Raw genomic sequence first — 27782 nt, 5'->3', positions numbered from 1 at the left:
ATTCAATGTTTATGTGCAACCTTTACTCGTACGAGATTTTCACAGTTGCGGGCACATCTGATCTTCGTAATTTGGATTTCAATGGATATCTAAGAGACATTTACAATGACCACGAGAAATATACCATGGATGTCTACACAATATTTGCGGTTCACTGGGATGTAGCGAGCCTGCAACGACACGCGCGCTTTCGCCCACCGCGCTGTACGCGTCGGTGGCGTACAGTACGTAATCGGTTACGGCCCATATCGGCTCGTGTCGCGGAGCGTTCATTGCGTCACATACGTCTACCGAAGTCGATAGAGGAGGTGGTTGCACACGGCGGCTGTGCGCAACGTGTACACGATGTGATAAAAACGGCAACTTATCGCGTTGTCGACGTGGTATAGAGGGGTAGATGCTGCGGCTCCCGCTGAGGCCCGCATGTTTCCATATCCATCGCATGCGCGTGCGCGTGGTAGTACTCGATCGGGCGCCGGAGATCCCGATCTACTCCAAATTTGAGCCACTGAATTATGTCGGACCACCAGTTCGCTGTGGAGCTCTGTAAACGTGTTGAGCGCTATCCGGAATTATACGATATATCTCACGAAGGATTTCTCAACGAGAATGCGAAGCGGCTCGCATGGAAGGCGATCGCCAGCGAGCTTGGAGCGCAACGTGAGTGTGATTTGCCGCTGCTTGCTCTTGTATGCCTAACAGAAACAGTTTTGCCAAAAGGGCGAAGCAATGAATCCGATCCGAATGTTTTACGAAGCAAGGCTAGCATCCGATCTCGTGTAACTCTACAAAACGGTGGTGTAAAGGCGTGTTTTCACTACACTTTTTTTATTTATTTATTTATTTAAGTATACTGCAGACCTTCTCGGTCCAAGCAGGAGTGGTACATAGGATATACAAACAATGATGTCACGTACAGAAAGGTACCGACACAATCCAAGAAGAAGAAAGAAAAAACTATTGAATTCCAAGTAGCCAAAACAACAGTGTCATAATGCAACGTTCAGAATCATGCTAAAAGGACAAACCAGTCAAAGGGGAAAAAAACTGCTCACAATAAATCCCTATTCATACATTTGCGTCTATTGTTCAAAACTTATAGTTTTAATCTTTTCAATAAAGGATTCTACGGTGTCACAGTTCACAGCTATTAATGGAAGTTGATTCCAATATGCAATTGATGACGGAAAAACAGAGTTTTTGTGAATGTTGTTGTGACTTGTGGGCAGTCGTATTGTCTTATTGTGGTTAGTTCTCGTGGAATGCCTGAAAGGTTCAAGAAGATAGTCTGATCTGGATATTGTATATTTCCCATGATAAAGAAGATACAGGAATTTAAGTTTAGAATGTATTCTCCGTTCGGAAAGGCAATGAAATTCGGCTCTTTTACGCAGATTAGTAACACTGGTATACCTGGAGTAATTGGAAAACACAAATCGAACTGCTAAGTTTTGCACTCGCTCAATTTTTCTAATGAGAAATTTATGATGTGGACTCCAAATTATATCGGCGTATTCTAGTGCTGGTCTAATCAGGGTCTTATAGGCGGTTAGCTTTACTGCAGGGGGAGTGTTACGGAGTTTTCTCTTTAGGAAGCCCAATTTACCTTGCGCTTTCGAACAAATAGCAGTTATATGTGGATCCCAATTAAGGTTGGATGTTAATGTAACTCCCAAATATTTAACTTGATCGCTTTTGGTAATTTCTAAATTGTCTATTGTATAAGCAAATTTGAGTGGTTTTTTCTTATTCGTGAAAGTTATGGCAACGGTTTTCCGCGCGTTCAATGTCATTCCCCACTGGGAACACCAGGCTTGAATTTTTGTTAATGAGTGATTAAGGTTAATCTGGTCCTCAGTTCGATTTACCCTTGTGTACACAACGCAGTCATCTGCGAAAAGCCTTATTTGAACGGGTGAGTCAATGACCATAGGAATGTCGTTGATGTAGATAAGAAACAAAATTGGTGCTAAGACTGATCCTTGTGGTACGCCCGAAAGGACGTTCAGGCGGTTTGACGTGTGGTTGTTCACAGCGACAAACTGCTTGCGGTTGTGTAGATATGATGTTATCCATGTAATAATATTATCTTCAATACCGATTGCATGCATTTTAGTTATTAGATCAGGGTGGCGAACGACGTCAAATGCTTTTGCGAAATCTAAAAAAATGGCATCTATTTGTCCTCCTTCATTCAGTACATTTGCAATGTCGTTGGTAATCTCGGCTAGCTGCGTGACTGTCGATAAGCCAGATCGAAATCCATGTTGCCTATAGTAGAGTAGGTTGTTAGTTTCTAAATGTGTTATAATGGCTTTAAAAATTATATGCTCTAATATCTTGCAACACGTGCTGGTTAATGAGACCGGGCGGTAGTTACTGGACTGTAGTTTAGAACCGGATTTATGTATTGGAATAATCTTTGCCATGCGCCAGTCATTAGGGATTGTCTGCGTAACTATTGAAGTGGTGTAGATTTTATGTAGATATCGGCTTATCCAGTCCGCATAATTATTAAGAAAGGTGTTCGAAATATTGTCTGGGCCTGGAGACTTCTTAGTGTCAAGGTTGCGGAGCAGGCACTGAACACCTTCTTCATTAATCTGCAATTCTGGCATAGGGTTAATTAAAGGATATGATGGTAAAGATGCTCCAGAGGACCCATGCGCGAAAACTGAGTGAAAGAAGGCATTTAATTCATCGGCTATCTGATCTGGTTGCGTGATGATTTTGTTGCACGATGTGAGCTGGGTAATATCAGAATGCTGCTTAGACAAGTAGCGCCAAAACTTTTTTGGCTCAGACTGCATGAATGATGGAAGCGTGTCAGAATGGAATCGAGACTTAGCGCTGCGAATTTTGTTGTTCAGTGTAGCGATAAGGCCTTGTAGTTGATCAGATTTTCCGGCCTTGCGTCGCCTTTTAATCTTCCTTTTTAAATGTATGATCTCCCGCGTCACCCACGGATAATCGCGGTCAACGCGTTTTCTTTTTAAAGGCACGTGACGAGCTTCACAATCGCCCACGATATCTTTAAAGCATGTCCACAGTTCGTCCACGTTGTTAATTTTATCGAAAACAGGAAACGACGATTCTAAATGGGCGAAGATAGCAGCGTGATCTGCACGTGCATAGTCCCTGAAATAAGTAGCTCTGGATTCCTTTGTTTTTTGAACTAGTGTTAAAGGACACGAAAGAGAAACAATCTTGTGGTCGGAAATCCCATCTTCAACACTTACAAAGCAGTTTTCAAGGGAATTACTTACAAACATGAGATCAAGCACAGATGAACAAGAACCTACAATCGGCGTAGCACTAGATACTAGTTGTGACAATGAGAAACTATAAACGCTGTTAGCAACAATGATTCCGCACTTGCTACCTCTCGGTGATCATGACCCAATTCATGCCAGTTAATTCCTGGCAAATTAAAATCTCCGCATAAAATTATCTTCGAACGTGAATTTGTGTGTTGTGCAATATAGTCGTGCATAATCTCTAAATATTCAGGGGAAGAGTTTGGTGGACGATACACTGCGCCCAAGAATATGCTTTTTCCATAGAAATTGATCCGGCACCACACACTTTCATGGTTGCTAATATCCTCTAAACGGGAAAACTTCACATTCTTTTTTATAGCTATCGCTACTCCGCCGCCTCTTGTTGTTCTGTCTTTGCGGATTAATTTGTATGAGGAGGGGACAACCTCAGAATCAAGCACGCCTTCGTGCAACCAGCTTTCTGTAATAACTAAAATATGTGGATTGTGGTTTAGTACTAGGCTTTCCAAAAGAGTTAATTTGTTTAAAACGCTGCGTGCGTTAAGTGATACAATTCGAAGGGTTTTAGAGCGCTCCTGTCATTTCTTCGTTTGAATTTCCGGCTGCCTTTGCGCAGGCGTAACTGATTTTGTCATTCTAACCCTTCGATTGTGATGCGAATCCCAGACGAACAGTTTTCCGTCCACTTTTAATTTGTCATAAATTAGCGACCCCGACGAGTCGCCCACTGAAGAAGTCGCCAGACCCCATGGTCCCACTAGGCCGACGACTACGCCTCAAATGACAACATGCCGTCCAGGGGCGGCGCCAGGATGTTTTTACTGGGGGGGGGGGGGGGGGGGGCAACCACGAAAAGTGAGTTCCTCCGGGGGGGGGGGGGGGGGGGGGGCAAGCTAGCTCTGCTCCTACTAGGTTTTCAATATATGCTTCCGGGCACTTGGGTGGGCATAGGGGGGGGCAGGCGAGAATTTTGGGGGGGCTCCAGCCCACCCTTGCCCCCCCCCCCCCCCCCTGGCGCCGCCCCTGATGCCGTCGTAGTGTAACATGACAGACCGAAAACACCAGCGAAACGCATCGGCAGACGTGTCGTTAGCATGTCGTCAGGAGATCTGTGGCTGAGCAAAAGTTTGCCCTTGTCTTTGCTTCAAACGTATATCCTTCCCCGTATATACGTGAATGACGGCGGGGGCGGCGGCGATGGCAAAAAACCAGCCGAGACTGCACATATGATTGCAATTGAAATGAAATATAACTAATTACAACTTTAGTCATTACAGCTGCTGCTTCAGGGAAAGCCATGGCTAGAGCATAGGTGTTCTGTGGCTAGAGTGCCCAACGTAAACGAGAAAGCGAAACCGTAGCACCTCGAAACCTGCACATTCACATCATACCCCCGTACCGGCTTGTCCAAAGTATGAACTTAGAACTGCAGTGCACTACAGTGAATTACCGAGTGAAATGTAATTTGAACATAACGCTATTCTTTTACAGCGTCCAAGTGCAAAACGAAATGGAAGGCCATAAAACACCAGTTTGTCAAGGCAAGGAAAGACTGTACTACAGCGTGGGAATTGTGGTCTTCACTGAAGTTTCTGGATGAAGCAGCAAACAGAAAGTATGTGTGTCACTGTCATAAACCTGGACACACGCATACACACATCATAACATGTGTTGTATATTTTATTAATTTTATAGTAAGCTAAACATATGTAATGGATATTCTAAGGCCAAATATAATGTCCCTTCATACGTCACAGCATTGCGAAATATTTAGGTACATTTCAGAGAGTTTGTACCCAGTGTCTTAATTCCTTCTTTAGGGAATTCAGAAATAATATTTAAGGTAGTTTAGCAAGAGAGCTCAAGAGCAGCCTATGCGGTTGTTACGCCCATAAGCAGGCTACAAGGCTGGGAACTGTCAAACCCATGCAATGTTGAACAGAGCGAAAGAGTGAACAGTCGGAAATAAGAAAGTCATGGTTTTGCTCAAAGCACTGATGAATAGGCTTAAGCTTACTCTTCAAGCAATAAAAAATTAACTGGCTGCATTTTCGATGGAGGCAAAAATGCTGTAGGCCCGTGTGCTCAGATTTGGGTGCACGTTAAAGAACCCCAGGTGGTCTAAATTTTTGGAGTACTCCACTACGGCGTCTCTCATAGTCATATGGTGGTTTTGGGACGTTAAACCCCACATACCTATCAATCAATAAAAAATAAACATTATTTTTACATTCTTGCATATTTAAGTACAGGCATAATTTCCCTCGGAAATCTTTCATCATCAAATAAGGCAAGTTCATTGGGTCCCTCAAGATAGTGCCCCATATAGTATAAGAATGCACTAAACATACATAGAGTTCTGTAGGTTGGAAACATCTACATTCATTGCTATGGTTGAGGCTTGGGCTAGTTCCAGGATCAATATCCCAGGATCAATGACGTCAATTGTCCATCATTCTATTTTTCATGACGTTTTAAACTCAAGTTTACTGCTATGCAATTAACCAATTATGTGATTCTTCTCTTGACAAACTGTCTGATTCTTGTTTGGGGTGTTAAAACTGCTACTGTAACTTGTTTTTACTGTTAATATGCTTTCTCACCAACAGTCTGGTTCTCGCCTGTATAGTTACAACTTGTACTGTTATTTTTTAGCTAACATTGTATTTACAGAAGAAAGCTTGTATTGTGGTTCTTTTAAATGTACCACTCCCCTCTATAATGCCTCTGGCCCTGAGGGTAATTCCAAATAAATAAATAAATAAATGGATACATCTGGCCACGATGCTGGCCTTTTGGCAATGATGATAAAGTGAGGAAGATGTTTCACAAATATGGCACTGATTGGTTATGGGCTTGGCTCTGTACCAAGTTGTCCTTTCTTCCTTTTTGATTTTCTTATCACCACTGCATTTAAATTTGGCAAAAAATAAACAAATGATTGCAATAGGGGGCTGTCCTAGTGGTTGCGGATAACTATATACTCAGGGTTCTGCACTTGTGCACCTTGTTTATTGGTTAACCTTCGTTCTTCATTGAAAAAATTCTGCCTCCAATAGTTCTCCAGGCAAGAGCCCAAGAAAAAGGGAAAGGAAAGATGCGACCAAGTCTGCTGGATCAGATGGGCAAGTGTGCTTTTTCAACAGCAGCTGCTTTGAGCACCCTCTGAAAGAAGGCACAGTACTTTATACTCTATACAGTACTCTATACAGTAGTACTATCTTGACTAACTCAAAAGTTGAATGAAGTTATGTTCGTTGATCATCTTCAGTACCATCTCGCTGTCACCTCAGAATAACACAGCAGATTAGCATAGGATTGTGGCCATAGGATTGTGGCTAAGAAAGTGATTGATGAATTCAGGTAGCTGTGACACGACGATAGGCATGATTCAGGCAGCCACCAAACGCTACGCCCTGTCATCATCATCACACCAATGACCCTCGTGCCGTAGCATTTTATTGCCCTGTTCTTCTCTAATGTAGCTTGCCAATGAAGTCGGCTGCATTGCCAGCATTCGAGTTTTGAAGACGTGCCAAAAAATGGTGTGCCTCAACATAGGCCAGTGACACGGTGGTGTGTTAGATGTCAGCCTGGATTCGGCCTTATAGTTACAAGGGTGCATTCATAGGCAGGTAACTATCTTGCACACACTGTTGTCATATTCTCGTCGGGCATTTGCTACTCAGCATTAATATCGATAACTGCATGGAGCTATGCTGGTGGCTATTGTTTCAATGTCATTTAAACAGCAGAGCTTTTTAAGATTTTCGTTCTGTGTGTGGCAGTCCCAAGACTTCGGCAGGTAGGCGCCACTGAAAGCGCAGATGTGCCAAGAAGCTCTTAGCAGCTATTGATGCATAGCGAGAGTGGATCAATATCAAATCAACTACCACTTAATAATCAATAATTAACCAATAATTTTAGAACACACTTGGGTGTACTCAGCAGGGCCCAAACTGAGTGATAGCCAATCAACAAAGAAATAACAGCAAATTCATAGCCAATGAATAGATAACTAGCTCAATAACCAATAAATTCTAGAAAATGCTTGTATGAGCTTAATTTGATACAAAAATGCATGACCAATATATTGTGAGAAGCAACCAACAGTCAATAACCGATCAATAATGAATAAATTATCGAAAATGCTTGGTTGTACTTGCTCTAGCTGCACATACAATGTGCAACAAATGAAAGGGAAGAGAAAAACGGATAAAAAGATACAGAAAAAAATAGACCGAGATAGAAACAGACTAAAAACGGAAGCAAGCATAACCATGTATAATATAGAAAGTGGTGGGAAAGGCATGTGATGGTGAGGTGGAGGGAAAGGATGGAATGAGAGGGTAAAGCATAGCATAGCTTGGTAAAGTATAGTATAGAAAAGATTGTGAAATTAATGTGATGGTGAGATGGAGGGAAAGGACTAAGTCAGAGGGTGCAGCATAGAATAGTTTTGTGGGATGGGAAAGGAATGTGATGGTGAAGTGGAGAGAAAGGACAAAGTGCGAGGGTAAAGAATAGTAAAGTTTTGTATAGTATAGTATAGCAAGGGTTGGAAAAGGGATGTTATGGTGAGGTGGCGGGATAGGACGAAATAAGAGGGTAAATAATGGCATAGTTTTGGTAAGTATTGTACAGCAAGGGGTGCGAAACGAATGTGATGGTGAGGTGGAGGGAAAGGACAAAGTGATAGGGTAAGGCATAGAAGAGTTTTGTGGGTGAGAAAGGAATGTGATGGTGAGTTGGAGGGAATGGACAAAGTGAGAGGGTAAATCATAACATAGTTTTGCAAAGTATAGTGTAGCAAGGAGTCTGAAAGGAATGTGATGGTGAAATTGAGGGAGAGGATGGAGTGAGAGGGTAAAGAATGATAAGCCTTGCAAGGTATGGTATGGCAAGGGGTAGGAAAGGAATGTTATGACGAGGTGGAGGGAAAGGACGAAGTAATAGGGTGAAGCTAAGTATGGTTTTGTAAAGTATGGTATAGTAAAGGGTGGGAAAGAATAGTGAGCAAGAAGGAAAAGGAGGAGGACGTCACCACCAGCTTCGCTGCTTGCTCAGTCATCGCATCATTAGTACGTAACTTCTCAAATTTTAAAATTTCAGGTAGACGGCCAAGGAGGGTATTCACAAGGGAATCAATGTCAATGCTTTTCAATGGCTGTCAGCTAATGATGAAAAAAATCTGTAAAACAGGGTTTGCATGCTCAAGCCTAACTTGTAACCTATTGTGAATAAGCCAAGTTATCCTGTCAAGTTAAATCACATGCGGTATTAACGTCATTTCCTTTCTACAGGACTAGCTCACTGCCCGATGATGCACTCTTTATCCTCACAAGAAGTGCTCTAGAAAGTGCCAGAGCTGGAAAGCCTCTACAACATCTGACCGCGTAAGTATGGGCATGCCCTCTTATTTTGTTAGGAACCAGAATAAGCAAAAAAAAAGAATGCTCTGAAGGTACATCTTTCTGTAAAAATCAACGTGATCAAGACAGAGACACAAGACAAGGAGGACACAGTATAATTGGTGCTAGGAAACATGCGTTTAAAACTCTCTCCTCTTTACACCATTACATTCTTTATATACCTCTAGAGTGCTACAATCTGATTATGAAGGACAATGCTTACTGTTATATATATATTATGCTGCTTAGGTGCTTTTTATCAATTTAACTACTTTCAGTCAACTGGCTTGATTGATATTATAGCCACAAGCACCTTTAATAATTTATTATATCAGTAGAAAATGAATTATTGAATGTTTCTGTACACTAAATATTTCTGTAAATGTTGTTGTGAAAGAGTAATCAAGGTGCTTTTTTTGTGATACTCTCATTTACAGTACTATAAATTTACTATCAGATGTCAACATGACAGTCGTGCTTTTAGCAAAAAGTCAGATGAAATGTGCGCTTTTGTTAAAACGAGGCTTTCATTCTACAACAATCAAATAAAAGAACATTTTTATCTTGTTGGTAAGGGTTTAACTCCAGTCTTAAGGGGGGGGGGGGGGGGGCTGAATGGAGATTAGAGAAAGCTAGGCCATGTTACCACAATCAAGAACACTGAAAATGCAGTTTACATGTTGTGAGTGCTATGAGCAATAGTGCACAGACATGCTCAAATGAAATCTAAATCACACAAATATTAGATGTGACCAGTTCGCTAAAAGATAAATGGGTGCAGCATATGTACACCATAACTAACAACTACAACTTGTGTTGCCTCACTCAATTGTTTGTTTACAAAAGCATACCATTTTTTTATAATTTGCTGGCACCATTGCAAAGGCTACACAAACGTAATTATAAATCTTGTTTGGCGAGGTCTGGCAGCAATGTGCGATGCTGTGGTGTGTGCTACAATGACTGCCCGCAGTAACAAAGCCTAATCCAAGCATTCTTTACCAACACCAAAAATTTTTTGCAAGTATAATACTCGTGGATTGAAACAGAACAGGACAATTTAGGGCTAAGTAATGCACATACTTGCATTTGGTCACTTTTCAGTTCAGGTTATATAGGCATAATTTTGATTCGGACATGTACATCAAAGCCAATATCATCTTTACTAACCAGATTTGATATGACTTGACTTTGTTATCATGAACAATTGTGCATACGAATTATTCTAAAAAAACTTCATGTTACGCTTGAATCCATGAACATTCTACATGCAGTAACAAGGAGAATGTGGTCTTAATCTTGGTACTACCAGAGGTAGCTGAATAATAAAAAATGCCAATTGGCACATGTTCTACATTGAATATCTTATGCCTTTAATTGAAACCTCTTCATATTTGTCTGATAGCCAAGGCAATTAGTATACTTAAACATAGTAACATGTTGTTACCTAGTGCCAGAGTGCTCAGATGCAGGACACCAAAAAAAAAAAAAAAACATTTGTAGCACTGGGCTTTATTACTATAATTAGGCCACAAGCACATTATTTTTGCCTAACAACCTTTTTGCTACGGTTACTTTGGTTACCACACTTAGCGACTCGGAAGCATCTAGCGTGTAAAAGCACTTAATGCTGTTTATTTCTTGGTTGCAGTGTACCCACACCTCCAACGACACGGACCACTGCTACACCATCTGTGGATGTGCCTTCCCTGGGAAGCAACTATGGGCCAGATGTTTTTTTGTTGTCTGTACCTGGTCATTTACGCAGTGAACTACCCTTTTCTGGAATATCTGCATTAGGCTTATGGTCATTGCATACTACCCACTTGATCTATAACAGATGACAAAGTTGATACGGTTGACTCGAGCTCCAGTCTGCAGCTCACGGTCTGTAGAGGAGTCCTTGTGTGCCAACTGTTATGCAATCTAGAGTCTTATATGAGCGAAAACACAACCTTATATTAAAGGTGCAATACTCTCTTGGAACGCTGTGCATATGAAACAGTGCCCTTATATGTTAATCTTAGACTAGGGCCGTCAAGGGGTTATCCAGTGTTACAGCAGGCTCTTAGAAAGGGAAAGAAGACAACCACCCAATTGTAGCACGAAGCCACAAGAAAATCCGAACAGATTTTTCAGAAAGAAAAGCCCCTTAGTTGCCAAAAAATTTGTCTTGGTCCGGGGTCCAAACCCGGGACCAATGCCTATCCGGGGCGGTTGCTCTGCCAGTTGAGCTAACCAGGAAGCTAGCAATTGACAGTGCGAGGATGAATTCATCGACAACTCATAGCACATGGACAGAAGTATTGCAAATAAGTTCTGCGAAAACCCACAAGGTGGCGGAAAGGTTAAGAAAGGGAATGACGACAACCACCCAATTGTAACATGCTGTAAGGAAATCCTTACGGATTTCTCAAAGAAAAGCCCCTTAGTTGCCGAAAAACGTCCTGGTTTGGCTAGCATGGCTATTTGTGATGTCAGGTACCAAAACATTCAAAATGTCTGCTTGTGTGTTACCAATGGAGCTAGGAACAGAGTGGCCACAGAAACCAGGGCTGTTACCAAGGTTGTAACTATGGGGGAGTTGAGGGGGTTTTGGCACAACCCGAAATTTTTTCATGCTTTAGTTTTTCAGATACTGAAGCGTTTACATGCCTTCACCTCGATCCCCACTTGCCAAATTTAGCCATTCTACACTTAATTACAACCCCCCCCCCCCCCCCAAAAATTCCTGGGTCCGGCCCTGGCTGAAATATCATATCTTAAGCGAGCACGATGAGAAGTTCATACGGTGCTGAGACATCAGGTCACAATAGTACACAATAGTTTAAGGTCACAATTATGTGTCCAATCGCACTGACCATGCTCGTAAAGTGTCGTCCATATTTGCAAGGACCAAAAAGTACCAAAATTCCCCTTTTGTGTTATCTGTAACCGAGTAAAACGAGCTTCCCAGCGAGATTGCGATGATCAATGATCCGTCTGCATTCCAATCAGTGCTGCGTACATTTCTTGATATGTAATATGTCTACTGCTACTATATCTTACCCTGTTGTTATATCTCGTGTACCAGCGAAATGATGACGAACTAGTGCCATGCAGATTCCTGGAATTGAAATGTACTGGAGTTGTGAAATGAGCCATGTGTTACATCCTTGTCGTAAAATGTACCTTTTACCTAGTTATGTCTGATCGCTGTGTGCGTTCCTTTTATATGAATTGATGTATACCTTGTTTTTAACAGTATCCCCCCTATGTAATGCCTCTCGAGGCCTTTAGGGTATTTAAATAAATAAATAAATAAATAAATAAATAGAAACCAAAACTAGGTTTCTAACGCGTACAGTAATGACTTTTTCAGGGTGCACTCACACCTGCTAGTACATTTTATGGGCTATTGAACCCTTTGCTTTTGATTTCTCGTAAAACCCGAGATTGTCTCAGTTAACGTGGAGTTTCCAAATATGACAAGGTTTTGGCACACATGGGTCTAGACCTTTTTCCGACATGACAGGATCAATCAGTCAGTTGCTTTCCGCAAGCCACTGCTCCCAACACAGAGTATTGGTAATGGAAAAGAAAAAAAGTCGAGATGTGCTTGCACTTTTGCTCTCTTCTTGACAGAAAAGAAACTGCAAGCCAAGCACATGTACCATTGCAACAACATGCTGCACAGCAGCCCACAGTAAGCCGTGTAGCGCCTGAAAAACGAAGGTTAGAAGCACTTTGTTCTCACTAGGCCGTTCGACTGGTCACCTAGAAAGGATGAGCTGCAGTGGTGTCATTTATTTTTACTATAGCGCATATTGTACTAGATGTACTGTGATCAGGCATTTTCTGTGCTCCAACATGCGAAGCTGCATCCGGTGCTGCATGTCACCCACCATGCCCGAATACCACGAGTTCATTAGCGGCCAAAGCTAACCTGAAACCATGTTTTGATGCTACTACAACGCATGAATGCCATCTGTAGCAATTAGACACTTGTTGGGGTATTGAAGGCAGTTTAAACAGACTCATCAGCAGGTTATTGTTTATGTTTAAATGATCATAAGTTGCCTCATGAATTCATGAATGTAAGTTCAAAGGCTTGTGTTAATGTAAGTTCAAAGACTTGTGTTAACCTTTAAATGTAAGTTCGAATACTTGTGTTAACCTTTAAAATGTGTAGAACGAGGAACCCATGAGACACGAGGGCAAGACTGTTGCTGACTAGCCTGTTGTATCAATCTATTGCTTTGTGTTGCAATGCACTTGTGTTCTCATTCTGCTGTGTCCTTGTGTGCATGTGTTTGTGTGTTCTGCTATGGAAAACCAACTCGCCCAAATGTCGGTGCTCCTGGTATCCTTCTAGCTGCTTTATTGTGTGTTGCTCTAAGTTCGAATTTTGCGGTGTGAAGAATAGTGCTGATAACTTAGCCCTACGCTTGCTGAATGTACTAAGTGTCAAGACTGTAGTATACTGTTGAGAAAAATAGATGACCCTGAATAGTTAACGTCCACTCGTTGGTGCTTTATACCATTGCACATAAAAACTAAGGGGAGAGAACCATCATGCATGCGTGGCGCTTGTCTGCTGTGTGAAATATTGTATTATCTGTTATGAAGCTTTCCAAGTGGAGAGAAAAGTCAAGAAGAACATCTGCCAGGGAGGTCAAATGTCAAGGCACCGTCTCCGAAGCGCCCCAGGTAATATAAAATGTACAGCCTTCCGGCAAGTGATGCTATTTGACCTTGCTGAATTCTATGAAATATGAAGCTTCCGGTACTTTTCAATAGAAGTTTGTGGCAATTGCCCAAGTGTTCCTGGTCTTTGGGATGCCAGCGCATTCTGTGTTTAAAATTTAGTTTGGCCATTTGTGTGCATTCAAATTTGTAAGAAATGCACTGCTGCAGTTTATAAAAAATGTGGAGACCATGCCAGGGCACCAAAGGAATGTCAGAACATCAACATTTCTTGCATAGCATGCTTAAAAAAGCACCCATCCAGCTGCTTGAAAATTATGCCTCGCGTAATACAGCAAGTAAAAAAATGTGACTTGTTTTCCTATATATTTCATATAATTTATTTAGGCTTCTAGCACTGCTTTTATCACGAGCGTTTGAAGATGAATGCAACACATTATAAACCTTACATCCATCAGTGCATATGTGCCTGAAGCGTTTATATACGAACCTTAGCATATCAATGTGTGCACAGTTTAAACCTTCCAGTAATAAGTCCTGAAAGTGGTGATCTGCTACCACGGCCGCTGGATTGATCCAGTGGCCGTGCCGCTACATATGCACTATGCGCCTGCTACACCATTTCAAGAATTTGCCATAGTATTACATGTAAAGCAGATGTAATTACATTGACCAATTCTTTCACATAAAGCCGCCTGTAGTATTGAAGCAGTGTTATAAAAATCTACATCCGAGGCAGCTTCTTTGTGTTCAAAAATTGTGCAAACATGCGACTTACAGCTAGAATCACTTCAGATTCGCATTGCTCATTGATTGATTCATTATACAGTTGAATGCTGCTATAATGAATGCTTGTGCTGCAACACAGGTAGTGCAACAAAGAACGTTTGTGGCTCAGCCAAATTACTACCCCTTCTACGCATTCTCAACACCACTACAGCGTAAACCCGTACAGTGAACTTGCCTCTAAACAATTTATACGTTCTCAATTGCTGAATTGTTTTACAATGAATATGCTTAGCTGCACATTCCAAGAAAACTGTAGATTTCGCGTAAACATCTTTCCTCTCTGTTTATCTGGTTTATTGGGATCACTGAAGTGTGTAATGCACATAACAAAGTGGCATTCATATCGCAGAACTAACATAGTCCTACTCTCTTCATTATACAGGCATTTCACTGTATTAACGTTTGACTGTGGTACTTGAATGCCTTAGTCGTGCAGTAATAATAGGTTGCTAATTTCACCCGATTTTCGCTTGCCTTTCAAATCTACTTTCAGAAGCGGCAGAAGCAGCACTGGCGAAGCTGACAAGGGTCTCGAGGACATGACCTGGGCTAGTGCACAGAACATCAGATTTTTCAAACAAATGCAGGAGAAGTTTGCGAGGCTCAGTCCAGAAGTAGTGTGGACGATGAAGGCCGACATTCTCAATATGCTCGACAAGGCAGCCAAGCCTTAAAAACAAACTGCGATAACTACCTTGCTAGACTGCTCCGCTCAAGTCCCATAGCCCCACCTAACAATAGCTATTTTAAATAGCACATAGATAACATCAGATCAGTTCAGTTCAGTCTGAACTCTTGCACAGTCCAAGTCCAAAAGGCCACATATCATACCTATTATAATATGCAACTGTGGTGTGAACATGAGTAAACATGAGTAAACATGATTATGTCACACTGTGGATACTGAAAATCACTTCAAGGCTTCCCATTATATGACAGCTGAACATAACTGTGACCATTGGTTGCATGTTAGGCAATGGTCATCTTGATGCCTTGGTGAGATTTTGATTCATTGAATAAAAAACTACATATTGTAACGCACGGTTCAATGAAAACATTTAATAAGCTAACGTAGGCAGGGCGAACTTGTGCCCGAGAATAATAACACAGCTAGAATGAAATCGCCTAGTTGTTTCGAGAATTCACTTCTGCCTCTTCTTTCACATTCTTCTTTTTTCCAACACGGTTCGCGCACAGCTGGGCTCGCAGGCTCGTGCGTCGCAAACCATCTGGAGGGCACAAGTATCGGCTAGCGCACGTAACTTGAAGTCACATTGTGTTTATCGCAAGTAAGGAACACTGACCCCTATAATTCAGCAACCTATCATTTACCCAAGCACTAAATAAACTCTCCCTCCTCTGCAAATGTTCCCCTTTTGGTCTTTACAAACTCTCCCTCCTCTGCAAATGTTCCCCTTTTGGTCTTTACAACGCTATAGCGACATTTTCCCTCACAGCTACTTCACTTGAAATGTCAACTCGTGCGCGATCACGTCACCCTTTCAGCCACGTTATCTCCACTAGCGTGATTTTGGCAATCCCTCGAGCTACCTTACCAGGCATAGTGATCAGGAGGTGTGGCATTTAGTAACTGTCCTGTTGGTGCTACACAGTGGCAATTCCTATAGCTGCTACAGCCCCTTTTGTCAATGTCCCTTGCCATCGAAAGTTTGCCCACAGTTGGATATAAATAGAACAGTGCCTTCACACAAAAATGAAATGAACTTCCCATAAAGCCTTGGCACACTGCTTCCAATTCAAAGTTTCAATACATTGAGTTTCTTGCGATCAACATAGTAACCCATTAGACTGGAAACACAGTGCCTTGGCAGAGAAGAAAGTCACATTTTCTTGCATGTGCACTGAAAAGTTTTGAGGTAAAGAGAACAGGTCCGCTTTGGCTTTCTGGGTAGTGGATTTGCCACACTGAACACAAACTACCAATCAAAACTCCAGCGTACGCTCCATTTAGTCTTCTTACTGAATTTCACGTGTGAAAATGGATAACAATTGAAACTCGCCATAACAGGGGGTTTCCGGTCGATACGACCGCCGGAGTCTAACTGGTATTTAAGTAAGTGTACCAAGGTGTTATGCATATTGCTAATCAGAAATGCAACCAACATGGCTAAGAATTTGATCTTGGCTGCAAAGCTACCACAGCATGTTTTCTTAGCTTGTCAATTTTTACTGCTAGAACAATGCTTAGCCTGAACATTGGGGCAGAAGCAGGAAGCCTGCACATTTTCTTTCTTTTACTCCTCTTTTTCTTGCCCCAATCAGCACAAATGCGGCAGTATATAGGCAAGACATGTTCAATAATGACATTTGTGTCTGGAAGAAAAGAGCTGCTTTTAATTCCAAAGCTCTTCTCTGCTTTTTCCCCCACTTTGTAGGTGGCTGCTGTCTTGTAACAGTATGCTGGTGTCCAATGTAACGCAAGGCGCGGTGACCTGCAAAGGTAGCAAATAACTCGTGCAAGTGAAAATGCCGACATCAGAACAAGCCGCTGTCACATTAGTTTCATCGTTGGTGTTCCACTGTAGCCACTCCTTCATTGCCATTTTGTTATAGTCGAACTGTAATGGTGTTTTTAGTCATTGTGTTGTCATCGCATTGTCAAGGTCCAGATCCACATGTTTATGATGAGCAAAAATTGGTCCAATATAGAGACTTGCTTTAAGCTGGCAACTGATCAATTGAGTATTTTGTAACCACCAATGAAAACTTTGTTGAATGCGGTTTACATTTGCATGTTTTAGGGCAACTTTATATGAATGCCACCAGCAACAGATGCATTTTCTAGTCAAACAAACCCACGTACACATGCTTGCCAGTTGAGTAAGATACTCTGCCACTGAGAAAGTTTTTATGACTCAAGTCTGCCACGTTTTATTTTGATACAAAATAAGGAGAAAAATGTTTAGAACAATGTAGCAAAGTGCCCTTAAATTGTAAAATAGAAAGAGGGAAAAAACAACGAAAAGGGCAACAAATAGTTTCCTTGCTCGGTCACACAGGTTCAGTGGCTGCTGCCTCGACGTGGTATGCATTACCGACTCGCACCCCGAATCTCGAGCATCCTGTGACAGATAGCCCAGACCACAGACTGCGGAGGCGCAGTTTGAAAAAAAGTACGAGAACAAATGAGTGTTGGAACAAGGCTAGTGGAGACGCATGTTCAGTAATAGACTACTTAAAACAAGGGACGTGCAATATCGATTGTTTGCCAAGAGCATAACCAGTGCCAAGTGTGAGGCACTACAGAGCATGCTTTAAATCATGCCACAGTTAACGGCGGCGTTGGAATAGTTGCTTACAGAATATAGGATTCACATCTTCCCTTTCATATGGGTTTCTTCATCCACCCTTTGCCAACGAGAGAGTTGCTAACAAAAAAGAGAGAAACGCCCCATGAATCTTCAGGCTGCACCACTTCAGCTTACAAAGAAGGTAACAGTCTGTATCTATCCAGCCGTATCGAAAAAAGGCTGGTTGAAAAGGAATCGCTATTAAAGCGATTGTGGTTGTAAATTTTTCGGTTAAAGCCCCACACCAGCACCTTCCACGTGTGTAACGTAGCAAGCAGTGCATCACAGAAATCATGCCTAAGTTCTGTTCAATAATACTGTGCCTGACAAGTGGACAGCTTGCCCAAAATTGATGCAACATTTAAGGGTGCAATTTAGATTATAGTGTGCTTTTGAAGCTGGCAACATAAATAAGGTCTCTGAAATGCAGTGTAGCATGTCAGCTTTTTTCATTCAGGTAGTGTTTGAGGCCCACTGAATGGTAATGTGAAAAAAAAAAAAGCAAAAAATCTGAGCAGACATGATGTAAATGCATGCCGTAATGCAATGCTTGCGTTATAATAGAGTTAATCTGCGCATTACTGCAAATGCTACTAAATGTTAACCAATAGTTTTTAAAACCCTGCTAAATACCTGTGACAGCGCTCCTTTTTTGCAGAGATTCGCTCAGCTCCGACAGTTATGCCAGATTAGCTCGAACGTGACATTCATAGAAGAGTCAAAGCTATGCAGCTTGGCACTAATCAGAGTGAGGACTTCACTCAAAAGCATCTGTTGTAGGAACTATGTGACCGACCGATTAAAAAAGGTGCTTTGTGAATGGATGGTGAAAAAATTTAAAATGAACACCAAAGACCCCCCCCCCCCAAAGAACTGTGGCAACACCCCTCAAGACTGAGCAAAATGCGCTTTGCTTACACGTCACTTTTGCGCCATTGACCAACCCAAGAAAAGTACAAAGTAGGCACACATAGCAAGTTAAACCTCTGAAGTATTGAAAACAGCCACTAGACTAAACTCCTTCCTTGGCAGCGCAGAACTCAACAACAAACACCTGTCAACATTACCATAACAAACTTTTGTGGGTCAAGAATATCTCTGTATGGTTGAGAAAATGTTTGTGGGATAAATATGTGAAAAAAGTGTCAACAAGTAAAGCAGTTTATAATACAGATCAACCCTTTATCCTTTTCTTTATACCAGCTGAGAAACGAAGGACGGTTAGGTCTTGGCAGTTGGAACAGTTTGGTATTTTGAACTAAGGCCTCAGGTTTAGCTTTCGACGAGAGATGCAGAGCATTTTAGTGGTGGACAGGAACAGTGTTGACAGTGCAACGAAAATTCAGTCTTCTGCCCCCTTATGTATTTCTTTTGCAAAGTGAATTAAAAAAAAATAACACCACAAGGGATTAAACACAAAGAACTTCTTAATGCGCTGAAAGCTGATAACCAGATGTTACAACGAACCCGGTAGAACTGAAAATGTGAGGGATTTAGCTGAATCCTTGAAGTCACTAGACATATGTTACAGGAGGTGCAAGTTCATAAAAACTACACAATAAGAAGCAAGAAGATTCATTCAAGTCACCCTTTCTGTCGTTACGATGGCCAAATAGACCGACCTCAATCATGAAAGATAATGGAGAACATTAAAATTCCATCCACCCCCCCCCTCGAAAAGCAACAAAAGAATGATGCACACACAAACAGCTGTCTTGGTAAAACAGCTTGGCAATTGAGACTATAAGCAGGTAACTGAGATAGTGCCAAGTACCCAGTACCGAACACATTTGTACATGCAATAGAGAGAGTAGCACAAAAGGCAAGAAAACGTGTAAGTAGCTCGCTAGAAGAGTTCGGTGTTTTAAGTTAACAAAACCTTTTGTTTCTCTTACAATGTAAAAGAAGACTTCTTAATATCGAGTTTTCCACAAGTTCGAAAGCTGGCGCAAAAGCCTGCAATTCGTTCATCAAGGAACAACTTGAACTATGCATGAATCAAAGGCTAATACGAGAGAGTGCTTTTTTTTTTTTAGAAATGCTCTATAGCACCCCACCTAACTGTTTTCTAGAGAAAAAAGATATTGTCTATTGTGTTGCATTTGCATTCTGTATTGTTCAGCGTAGCTTCATAAAGATGTATTCTAATCTGGGCCCCGCACACCGACGCCCACAAGGTGTTCACCAAGTACGCCTTGTCTAATAGACTTACAAACTACAAGCACGCAACACTGAAGTTTGCGAATACCCAGAAATGCAAACAAAAGCTGCTTCCATTTTATTTCAATGCAATTTTGCTGCCTTTCCACTTTGTAGCTATTCGCTACACCTCAACGACATGCTGCTGCTTGCAGCGCTGTCCAGGACCTGCCAGTCGCTTCAAAGTACTGCTGCAACAGCGCAGCTTCATACAGCGTAGAAGGAAGACTAAGAGTTGTTATTTTGAAAGTACGAGTCAAAAGCAACGGGTAAATGCCCAACAAAACAGAAAAGCGAGAGGACGTCAAACCAGTGACGGCAACTTGCAGAGGGTGTAGCTTACAACCGCCCCTCTTAAAATCATGCTTCTATGGCAAGCACACAACACTGCTAGGAAGGCGGCACATAGTACTGAACGAGACACACTACAATGTCACAGTAGTACTTTTGCTTAAAAAGTACAATGCGGCAATTTTGCAAGATGTGGTCTAAAAAAAGAAAAAAAAAAGAACTCTTGAAAGGTCACCAACAACCGAAACAAAAACGGCACTCTGTCCTGGGACAAGACCGACTCGTTCCTATCTGTGGTTTCCCTCAAAAGGCTGGACTAGAGAGTAAAAGTTTCGCTGAACCTACCAAACTAATCAGAAGGTCCAGTCCAAGTCGACCCCGCACAGTTTCCGTATACATAAATGTATGTCCGACAGTCCCAAACGCTTGACGGTGCCACAAAAATCCAGAAGTGGCTCGAGTAAACGGGGTGGATAATACGGAAGATACAGCTGGACACTTGTGCAACAGTCAATTGGAAGTTATTGAAACATGCTTCTTCCCTTCTTAACTCTCTTTCCAATGCTACACCTGTACAAGAAACGTGGGAGCTTTTTCCATAGATAAAAAAAAGCTGGTCTTATTTCCTTACCAACAGAATCTCGTCCTCACTGCAGACAATTTCTCTGCGAGGATCCTGTTCACTGCAAGGATCCTGCTCGTTGTAGAGTCCTGTGCGGTGGTGTTTTACGGGTCACTGAAACTACAATGCAGTCACAAATGTACTCTCTTCCTCTCTTTCCTTTGCGACAGGAAAGAAGCTTGAATGCAGACCTGAGAAAATTGTAATGATGTGGGACCTACTTCAGATACACTTCGGATATGGCATTACCCAACAGTACATCGCCAATTTCAAACACAAGTCATTATCCTCTTACATGCAGTCGTGCCTTTACCACTGAATTATGAACATTTGGAAGATGACAAGCCATGCCCTGATTGCCAGGTGTAAATGGATGTGCTTCCAATCGATGATGTTATGCTGTTCACTAGTCTACCAAAATACTTTGGATACTATAGTCCTCTACCAGACTTTCAAGAGTGCCATGAACAGAACTCTGTATTCATTTCAAATACGGCTCAACGATGTGCCTTGGACCGCACAAACTAGACATTGTTATGATGCATTCAACAGCATACTCCTTCACAGAGTTCAACGTGCGTGAAGGCTTGCATATATCCACTTTGTATGACACAGAAGGTGAAGAATGCAGCACAACAGCGCATGTCATCTTCAGACAGGTGGCTCACTATTCTGACGATTCAGACAGCAAACCTTTGTGAAACAGGAACAGAGTTTGAAAAGAAATACCCAATCCAGTCTCCAATTAAAAACAATGCTGGATGCCAATTAGTGGATCCTGTAGTTATCTAATAGTATGTTTGCTGATGTAATGGAGCATGCCGACTATTACTACCAAATATACCAAATAGGCATGACTTATGACTACATTTAGCATTGCTTCAGATTCCCTCAGACACCCTTCCAATAGAGCAGGCTCCTTCAACGAACACCTCAACTATAACTGCGTGCACACCTCAAAACAACAACTTGAGGTTCAAGCCCTGGGATGGAGGAGAGAGAGATGGAAGCATTGTGCACTTGCGGAAGGTCATGCAGTGTACGTCCCACGTGCAACACCGGGGAAGAAGGACAATTGGGAGGGGAAGAACATGGTGAGGCCCGAAAAGAGCAGTGCCTAGTTAGATGCAGTCTCGAGGCGCAGCTCTTCGAAGGAGGACGTGGTGCTGCTGCGAGAGCCACGCTCGTGGTCACTTTCCTCTGTGTTTCCATTGCCGCCATTGCCATTGCTCGATGCCGGTTGGCTCGTGGGTAGAGATGGTGGCTCTTCCTCCTCTTCATCCTCGTCCTCACCGTGATCCTCTTCGGAAGCGGTAGTGGTGCCAGGGTCAGATGTGGCACCCTCTTCGGGGTCTTCGGTGGCTTCCTCGACGTAGAACTCGTCTTGCTTCGAAAGTGGGCAAACAAACAGCACCCGCTCGTCCTCATAGATCTCCATCATAGGCCGTGCGCACAGCAGCTTCTCCTGCATAGAAATGATCACAAGCAACAAGTCAAGCTGAGTATACAGATTCTTATTTCTTGGGTTCTTTTAGTATGTCTTCACTTCCTTCTCTTTAAAATAAAGGTGCAAGCCATGTCAAATCTCAATGAAAGGTAATGTCTGCCTTGATGTGCTGCAATAAAGCACAAGTCGGAGCCACCACCGGAAACAGCCGGCTATGACCGTGCTCAAACATAGCATCAACTATTTCTACATTCAAGTACGGCTGTGAGAAAATAAACAAACTAATAGTGATTCTAAAGTGCACAAGAACTTTTACCCAGCTTTGCTGTCTTTGATGCACCTGTTGCGAGACTGACATACACACCTGCAAAGAATTCTTTTTCTTCAGTAAAACGAGATAGCTACCGGAGTGCATTCGCACCACTTTCTAGAGTTATACATGCTATTGGCGACTGGTCATTGATACAGTTGTGCAATGGTGCCACAGGATGTGCGATTGGCCAGCACCTATAAGAGTAAAGGCTTCTGACATATGAGAACAGAATTCTTAAAATCACTGCTACTGTTTAAATTAGTGAAACTACGAGCTGTAATCACTAAAACATTGTCATAATCACTTTAAAAGACAACACAGATTTTGTTATTAGAGTCGTTAGACTTAGAATCACATTACAAAATTTCTACAGTGCCAAACATTTCATCAGTTATCATAACTTATAATTCCAAGTCTCATGAACTATGGGAATTGATTGATATATGGTGTTTAACGTCCCAAAACCAACATAAGATTATGACAGATGCCGTAGTGGAGGGCTCCAGAAATTTTGACCACCTGGGGTTCTTTAACATGCACCCAAATCTGAGCACACAGGCCTACAGCATTTCCGCCTCCATCGGAAATGCAGCCGCCGCATCCGGGATTCGATCCCGCGACCTGCGGGTCAGCAGCCGCTAGACCACCGCGGCGGGGCTGCACTATGAAAATGCAGGCATCCGCATTGGTTGCTCAATGCCACTTCCCCTTGCAGAGTTCTCATGTTTCTCTCCTCCTAATCCGAGGGATGGCAGCTGGTCATAAATCGCCGTCACTTCACTGTCACCCCGCCCCTCAAAGGTTTAACGCAGTGTCCCATTGGCCTAATTTTGGCGGGATTCAGGCCTTGTTTGCACTAGCCTGACAAGTGGGAGCGCGAGATGCAGTTCGAGGAGACCCCTTCGGGCATTTGGACGGTGCCTGGACTCGCCGTTCCTTCGAAGCGATGGTCCGAGCTGGCACGCGCAGCGGCATGTATGGTACACGGTGCGACAAGACAAATGATGATGTGAAACCCCACATGGAGCTCGCAACGCTCGGAACCACGGTGGTGTACGACGGCACCACAGCGTTTATGTAACCTCAATGCAGATGGTAGTACTGCCTGCAAAGCTTCGATTTTTCTTTGCACATAGTGAACCAGGAGGGACCAAGGTGTGTGCCAATGACACCAAATACGATTATGCAAGGAAGGGACCACGAAAGTGCTAAAAAAAAAAATACGCTTGGCACACAGCTCACTCTGCACCCCCTCCACAAACAGTTATAGTCCAAGTTTAGAAGTCCAGGGAGGCATGCCCCAGATGATTGAAGCAGGGCAGCTGATCGCCTCTGAAAAAAAAAAAAAAAAATACTCCAGCTCATGCCCTCTGCTATGTTCTCTGAAGGCAGAGTCACTGGCTGTCCAGCTCACGGTCTAAGTCTAGAGTGCACACCCATTGGTGCAGGCTTGTGTGCATCCGCCTATGAAGAATGAATGCAGAGGACTTCCAATGTTCTATAACCTATAGCACACTCTTTCGCAGTCCCATACTGTGGCACCACGGAAGGCTGTAAATAGAAAGTACCGCGATGTGCCTTACACACCTTGATGTACTCTCTGAGCTTAGGGTAGACACGGGCCATGGCGATCATCACAGAGACTGAGCCGCGGAACGGGAACACAGTGGTGACAGCATGATCGACGGCTGGGAAGCTGACAGTCTTAAAGCCTTCAGCTTCCAGCTGCTCCTTGACCTCTTTGGTGGCCGGCCGGTCGCTGTCGTTCAGCACCACACCCACGAGGTAGCGTAGGCGCGGCACGTCAACCTGAAAGTGTCGAGCAGAAGCCCTTTATAAATGCATTCTATATTCCCTGGTTATCACACGTAAGTAAAACATTGTGGCAGCCGGGCACAAGGCAAGCTGTGAAATGAAGCACGAAAATTGAGATATTGTATCATATTAAGCATTCAAATGCACAGTTGGTAATAAGCAAATAAAGCATTTTTAGCAATGCTTTTTTTATTCATAAGCAAGGCACCAAAAGGAAGAGATGATGAAGTTATAACAACCTTTCTCATCCATCTTTTTTTGCACACTTTTGTTTGTTTAAGCAACAGACCTCTAGGCAGTAGTGGCAAAAACAGATACTTGAAACACGATTCCACACCAATTAGTGATTATTGAGTGCATTAAATGTCCTAAAGCAGTACACGGGCAGTTAAACATGCAAAACTGAAGTACTACAGATTTATTTCTGGGTAGCCAGGGTTGTTAAACATAGACCAAGAGTGTGGTAAATGACTAAGGTTGAGCATCGGTGCAGTACAATTTTAATGTTTCGTAGCACATGGAATGAGGACGAACAAGAAATCAGGAGCCAGGGCGAATAGGAAAATAAAAGCCTGTTCTAAGTTTAGCGCTGTGTGTGCCTACTCTTTATTTGTCCTCACTACATGTGCTGTGAAACATTGAAATTATGTGGTAAATGAGGGTTTACTCTCTGCACATGTCACAAACATGTCAATTGTGGCAGCTACATTTTGACATGTAGCTGCCACAATTTAAAAGTGAAACGATGAGCTCGTGCCCAACAGCAGAACTCTTTGTCCATTTTCAGCCATATGAAGTATACAAAAAAGAGGCATACATACAAGAATAATGATGAGAGCAAAGACTGATCTGTGATGCTGTCTTTCCCTTCAAGCTTGTTCTTGTATATGTGCCTTTTCTTTTTTGTCATAATGCATAAACATGCTGAAATCTTTGTACATCGGACATAGTGCAATAATACAGGACTTCCTCTAGTTAAGCTAACATGACAGACGTTCGCAACACAGCTGTATGTATTATACACAAAGGGGCAATAAACACACAATTAAACTTTTCATGAATTCTATAAGAAATCACTGGAATGGACGATTGAGGCATGCCTTTGGAATATAACATGTTAAGCATTCAGTGCCTGACAAAACTCTCTAGAAGAGATGCAGCATCTTACACATGCAACTGATTTTTTTTTTTTACTGATTCACACAAAATACACTGCCTGCTCACAGTGGCTGTTGAAGGCTGTTGAAGTTGTTTAAAAATGCATGTTTGAAAAGTTCATAATGAAATTTGCACAATTTACAGTTATCCCCATCATGGCAACATGTTCTCTGTAGCATCAAGCCAGAAATGTCAGACTAAATCTGTTTACATAGTATTTCTAAATATTAAGTGAATATACAAAATATTAAAAAGAAACTGGCTAGTAATAACAAAACTGAAAAAAGACAACTTTTCTGTAGAGATACAAAACAGCAACACAGAATAAAGTTAACATGAGGATAATAACACTTTCTGTTTACGACCAGCTAATAGTGATACCATACAGCTAATAGCTATCAGTACATAGAAACATGCAGTTTCATTCCTAAAGATATTTTCCAGTTCTCTATAGCTATAGGACTTGAAGTAATATTGAACAGCATGACAGGAATGAAGTAATGTATTTGCACACAAGAAAAGCATGCCTCATAAATAATAAGGAAACAACCACAGCTGCTCTAAGAATAATTAACCCACGGATACACGACTTCGCAACAAAGTTGGCATTCTTCCGTCTCTCCCAATTCATGGCTACAATGTGGAGGGTGACAGCTTCCTCCTAATGATATTTTAATTTCTTTTCAAGTATGCGTCCACGAGCTATTTGTCTGCACACCTTCACAAAGCCCCTGTCTGTTCTTTCCTGAGCCTCCTCCAATATCTTGCACAATATCTTCAGCTCGAACAATTATGTAAACTGATTGAAAAAAAAAAAAAACCACGCAACTACTAAAAGCTACCTAACAAATCTCAACCATATAGCGTACTACGGGTCTACCCCAAAAAAACGTTTTTTTAGCGGGTTTTGTCGACAAACAGGTTCTAATGAAAACATCACATGTTTCCGGCGTAATGCGTATCGCCCACTGCGTCATAACTTGGACGATGTGAGCGCTTAGGCATTGAAGATCTTGGAAGTGTTTACGGCTTCCGCACATGCTGCGGAGGGGACGACAGGTAGCTTGATGTAACGACTGCATTGTCTGCCACGCGAGAAGCCGCATAGCGTAGTACTTTTACTGAGTAACGTCGCGAATACGGCCTGCTGTAAACAAACACCCCGGGTTGACCAAGGAAGTGCTGCCGAGCAAGGAAATCGACAGGTAAAAAGAGCAGGCGCCAATACATGGGGGACTGCGAGCGCAAGTGTGTAGAGAGGGTTCGTAGTGCCACATCTTTCCGCCATAAGCGGCGCATGACAACTCGAAATGCACAAAAAGGCGACGGCAATGTACGCCTCAGATAAGCGCGTTGATAAAGGGGTCTGACGTAAGGGTAGTAATTACCGTTCGGTCACAGGGGCGATTGAAGGCACCAGCCCTTATTTTCAAACGCGTTTTCGTTTCAAAGCAAGCGTACCGCGCGCACGGGCAACGACCAATGGCGCGGCGAAAGTGACAGGCGTGACTCAGTGGGCTGGTAAGGCGACGGTACGCAGGCAATAAAAGGAACGAGTTCGCCCGCTCAAATTGCCAACTTTCGAGGGATGACGACCGGCCGCGTTGCGGCAACAACATTGCGCTGGTCGAACAAAAAACGTAGAAATGCTCCGGTTGCGCAGTCTTACCTCGCTTGGGTCGTCGTAGTAGACACCGATGCATTTTAGGGTGGGCGCGAGGCTGTGAGCTTCGGTGAAGAGCGCGCCCGAATGTTTGTACGAGCCGCGGCAGAACTTGTACGCCACATTCAACTCCTGGAAGGGCGGCTTCTCGGCCTTAATGTCTATCGGCGCGAACAGGCCACAGTAGCCGAGAAAGCCTAGCAGCGTCAACAAGAGTAGAATCAGTACAACGATGATTCCCAACAGCAACGCAACATCAGTCTCCATCTTGAGCTGTGAGCAGACGGTGCTAGATGGTACCGGAAGTAATGGGCCGTTCGCTGCTTCCGTCTCAGCACGAAACGTCAGTCGTCGCGTTCTCGTCGGCTTAACGCACTTGCGAGCGCTCTTGAAGAACAAACCTGGGAAATACTGAAGGCTACGCTCGCGGCCGCGTCATCGCGGCGAGCTTCGAACGCTTTCGGAACGCTCTTCCTCGAGCTCGCAACTGTTGCTTTTTTCTGCAGCGCGCAAGTGATGCAAAGGACCTCAAAATATGAGGGAGGTTACTCGTGTAGAGATATGCTTTATAATATGCAAGCATAGGGGGCGCTTGCATACAGCCTACTTCAATACGTAGTATTACAAAGTGTTCTCATGTATTACCGGGTTAAATCGTCTAAACGCGTGGCCAAACTTTCGCATGCTTTCATCCTTCAAACGAACAATGCTACGGCTGGTCATCTTCTACAGGCAGGCAAGTATATGCGTCCACTTCTGGCGTGGCCGATCTCATTTATTTATTTACGACAGTGAA

The 27782-nt window shown here is 42.8% G+C and overlaps 2 protein-coding genes across 6 annotated transcripts; one reads left to right on the top strand and one right to left on the bottom strand.

The window, feature by feature from the left end:
* The first annotated feature begins 315 nt into the window (after nt 1–315).
* Nucleotides 316–20188, top strand: LOC119174417 (uncharacterized). Of its 5 annotated transcripts, none has more exons than XM_075895670.1 (8): nt 316–660; nt 4773–4896; nt 6341–6406; nt 8585–8677; nt 10344–10436; nt 12317–12406; nt 13301–13381; nt 14670–20188. In XM_075895670.1, exons 1-8 carry the CDS (start codon nt 516–518, stop codon nt 14839–14841), a joined length of 864 nt encoding a protein of 287 aa, XP_075751785.1. In that variant the 5' UTR covers nt 316–515; the 3' UTR covers nt 14842–20188. The 5 variants fall into 5 exon arrangements, with proteins under 5 accessions (XP_075751785.1, XP_075751788.1, XP_075751784.1 ...); XM_075895669.1 differs by having other exon boundaries at nt 325–660; nt 14661–20188; XM_075895673.1 differs by lacking the exon at nt 12317–12406 and having other exon boundaries at nt 318–660; nt 14661–20188.
* LOC119174418 (testis-expressed protein 264) lies at nt 17030–27535 on the bottom strand. Its single transcript, XM_037425311.2, has 3 exons — nt 26993–27535; nt 23938–24159; nt 17030–22055 (listed from the first exon to the last, which is right to left on the bottom strand). The coding sequence occupies exons 1-3, from the start codon at nt 27251–27253 to the stop codon at nt 21708–21710; spliced, it is 831 nt and encodes a 276-aa protein (XP_037281208.2). The 5' UTR covers nt 27254–27535; the 3' UTR covers nt 17030–21707.
* Between the last annotated feature and the right edge of the window lie 247 nt (nt 27536–27782).

This window comes from Rhipicephalus microplus, chromosome 5 (assembly GCF_043290135.1).
Source record: "Rhipicephalus microplus isolate Deutch F79 chromosome 5, USDA_Rmic, whole genome shotgun sequence".
NCBI classification, from domain to species: domain Eukaryota; kingdom Metazoa; phylum Arthropoda; class Arachnida; order Ixodida; family Ixodidae; genus Rhipicephalus; species Rhipicephalus microplus.
Note: the sequence above shows the minus strand (reverse complement) of the source record. Positions and strands in the feature narration are given on the sequence as shown.